The 1986-nt window shown below is 55.6% G+C and overlaps 1 protein-coding gene across 1 annotated transcript in view; it reads left to right on the top strand.

Annotated features, from left to right (window-relative positions):
• MPHOSPH10 (M-phase phosphoprotein 10) overlaps nucleotides 1-596 on the top strand; it is a 12855-nt gene extending 12259 nt beyond the window's left edge. The window contains exon 11 of the mRNA XM_006167237.3: nucleotides 369-596. Coding sequence (XP_006167299.1) covers nucleotides 369-521 — 153 coding nt within the window. The 3' untranslated portion in view covers nucleotides 522-596. The remainder of the gene's footprint in view (nucleotides 1-368) is intronic.
• Nucleotides 597-1986: the final 1390 nt, after the last annotated feature.

Below are 1986 nucleotides of genomic sequence, written 5' to 3' on the forward strand. Positions count from 1 at the left end.
GTGGCCCTTACCGTGCTGCCAGCAGCAGTGCCCGACCCTGGCCAGTCTCGGGGCTGAGCGGTTTGGTGCCACATGGCAGCGGGGCCCACGTCCGTGGTCCTGCCGGTCCCAGCAGACTGGCCATGGAGACCAGTCCTAGCCCCACCGTGATGCAGTCAGGTGCTCACCCTTCGTCCCGCTGCCACAGCCTGGCCCACGTAGGCCTGGCAGCCCCTCCTCTGAGGCTGCGAGGTCCTCACGGGTGGGGTGGGTGTTGGAGCTGCCAGTCCGTGTTTCTGCATCGGTGCATTGCCGCAGGCACGGCGTGGGACTAGGGTAGAGGCTTTCCACTTCATACCAGAGCGTGGGCACTGCTGTTTTAATTGCAGGACGAAGGTAAACACAAAGCCCTAAAGTCATCTCAAGCGTTCTTTTCTCAACTACAAGATCAAGTGAAAATGCAAATTAGTGATGCGAAGAAAACAGAAAAGAAGAAGAAGAAACGGGATATTTCTGTTCATAAGCTGAAACTGATGTCTTGAATACAGCGTAAATACTGTCACGTAGGCTTACATTCTGTCGCTGTTGTGTTTTCTAATAAAAGTGTTGAGGGGACAGCGGATGGTGTAGTGGTTGTCACCAATCTCCCATGTGGTCAACTGTAGTTCAAATCCTGAACCTGGTGGCTTAAAACCGTCGTTAGTGTGTGCGCCCAGAATCTAGAGGAGAAGAGAAGGGATTGTGACGTGCCCATCCCTCCAGGGAGTGATTTCTCACTTTCCCTCTGTCTCTGTCTCTCTGGTAAGTGCACATGCCCTATGGCCAAAAAATTAAATTAAATTTAAAAATATCTCTTAAGGGGCCAGCAGGTGGTGTGGTGGATGAGGGCGCTGGATTCCCACATGACCAACCATGGTTCAAGTCCCAGACCTGGTGGCTTGCTTTCTCACTTTCCCTTTCTCTCTCTCTCTCTCTCTCTCTTGTCAAATCAAAAAAAAATAATAACAATAACAAATGGAAATAAATAATTCTTTTTAAAAAAAATCTCTCTTAAAAAAAAAAAGTTCTGAGAACCTTTTGTATCCATAGCTGAGAAGTCCATGGTGTGCAAAGACCAATCCCAGCTGTGCTGGAAAAGCCTCCCGTCTTTCCTGATGGGAGCAGGACCCAGCCCCAGGTCCCTCCTGCTCTGGTGCTGCCCAGGCTGATCCCGGGCCGGCGAGTATGGGACAGCCAGCCTGCGGGCTGGCAAGGACGTGGCCCACAGTGATCACAGCCAGCCGTCTGCAGCACAGGCCTCCGTGGGTCTGGGTTCCTTCCCCACTGCCCTCATGGCACTGCCACATTGGCTCCCAGGGTTTACCATGTGAATTTTTGGTGATGCGTTCTGGTCACGCCACCAATCAGTACTGTGTTTTGATTTTCCCCAAGTTTTATTGAAAACAGTTCTCAGGAGCAGCAAATGGTGTAATGGTTACGTTGCTGGACTCCCACTCAGGCGACCGTGGTTCGAGTCCTGGACCCGGCGGCTTACAGTTCATGCGTGCCCCAAATCCCAAGATGATAGAGAAGGGACTATGGCCTGGCCATCCCCCCTGGGGGCGCCTCCCTGTATGTCCTTGGGACGATTCGCGTGGCGTGTCCTTGGAGCGGGTGCACCTGTCCAGCGTGTGTGGGTACTGCGTCCCAGCTGGGAAGCACAGTGAACACGGAGCCCTGACTGCAAGGACATTCCGGGTCAGGCTGGGGTCCAGCCGTCCCAGCCCTCAGCTGTTGGCAGCCAGGCAGGTCCCCAGGCTGCGTGGGAATGACCGCAGGAGCAGGTGACGCGGATCCCTGCTCCCCCACCGCCCTGCCGCTCCCTGCTCTGGCGGGTGCCCCGTGGGATGCCCCAGGTGGCCAGTGAGCAGAGCAGTCCTTGCAGCCCAGCCGGCTCAGCCCACCTGCCCAAGTGCCCCGGCCGAGCCGCAGGTGTTCTGGCACAGCCCACGTGGTTCCCTGCGGCCC

The sequence above is a fragment of the Tupaia chinensis genome, unplaced genomic scaffold (assembly GCF_000334495.1).
Source record: "Tupaia chinensis unplaced genomic scaffold, TupChi_1.0 Scaffold144682_1, whole genome shotgun sequence".
Classification (NCBI taxonomy): Eukaryota; Metazoa; Chordata; class Mammalia; order Scandentia; family Tupaiidae; genus Tupaia; species Tupaia belangeri.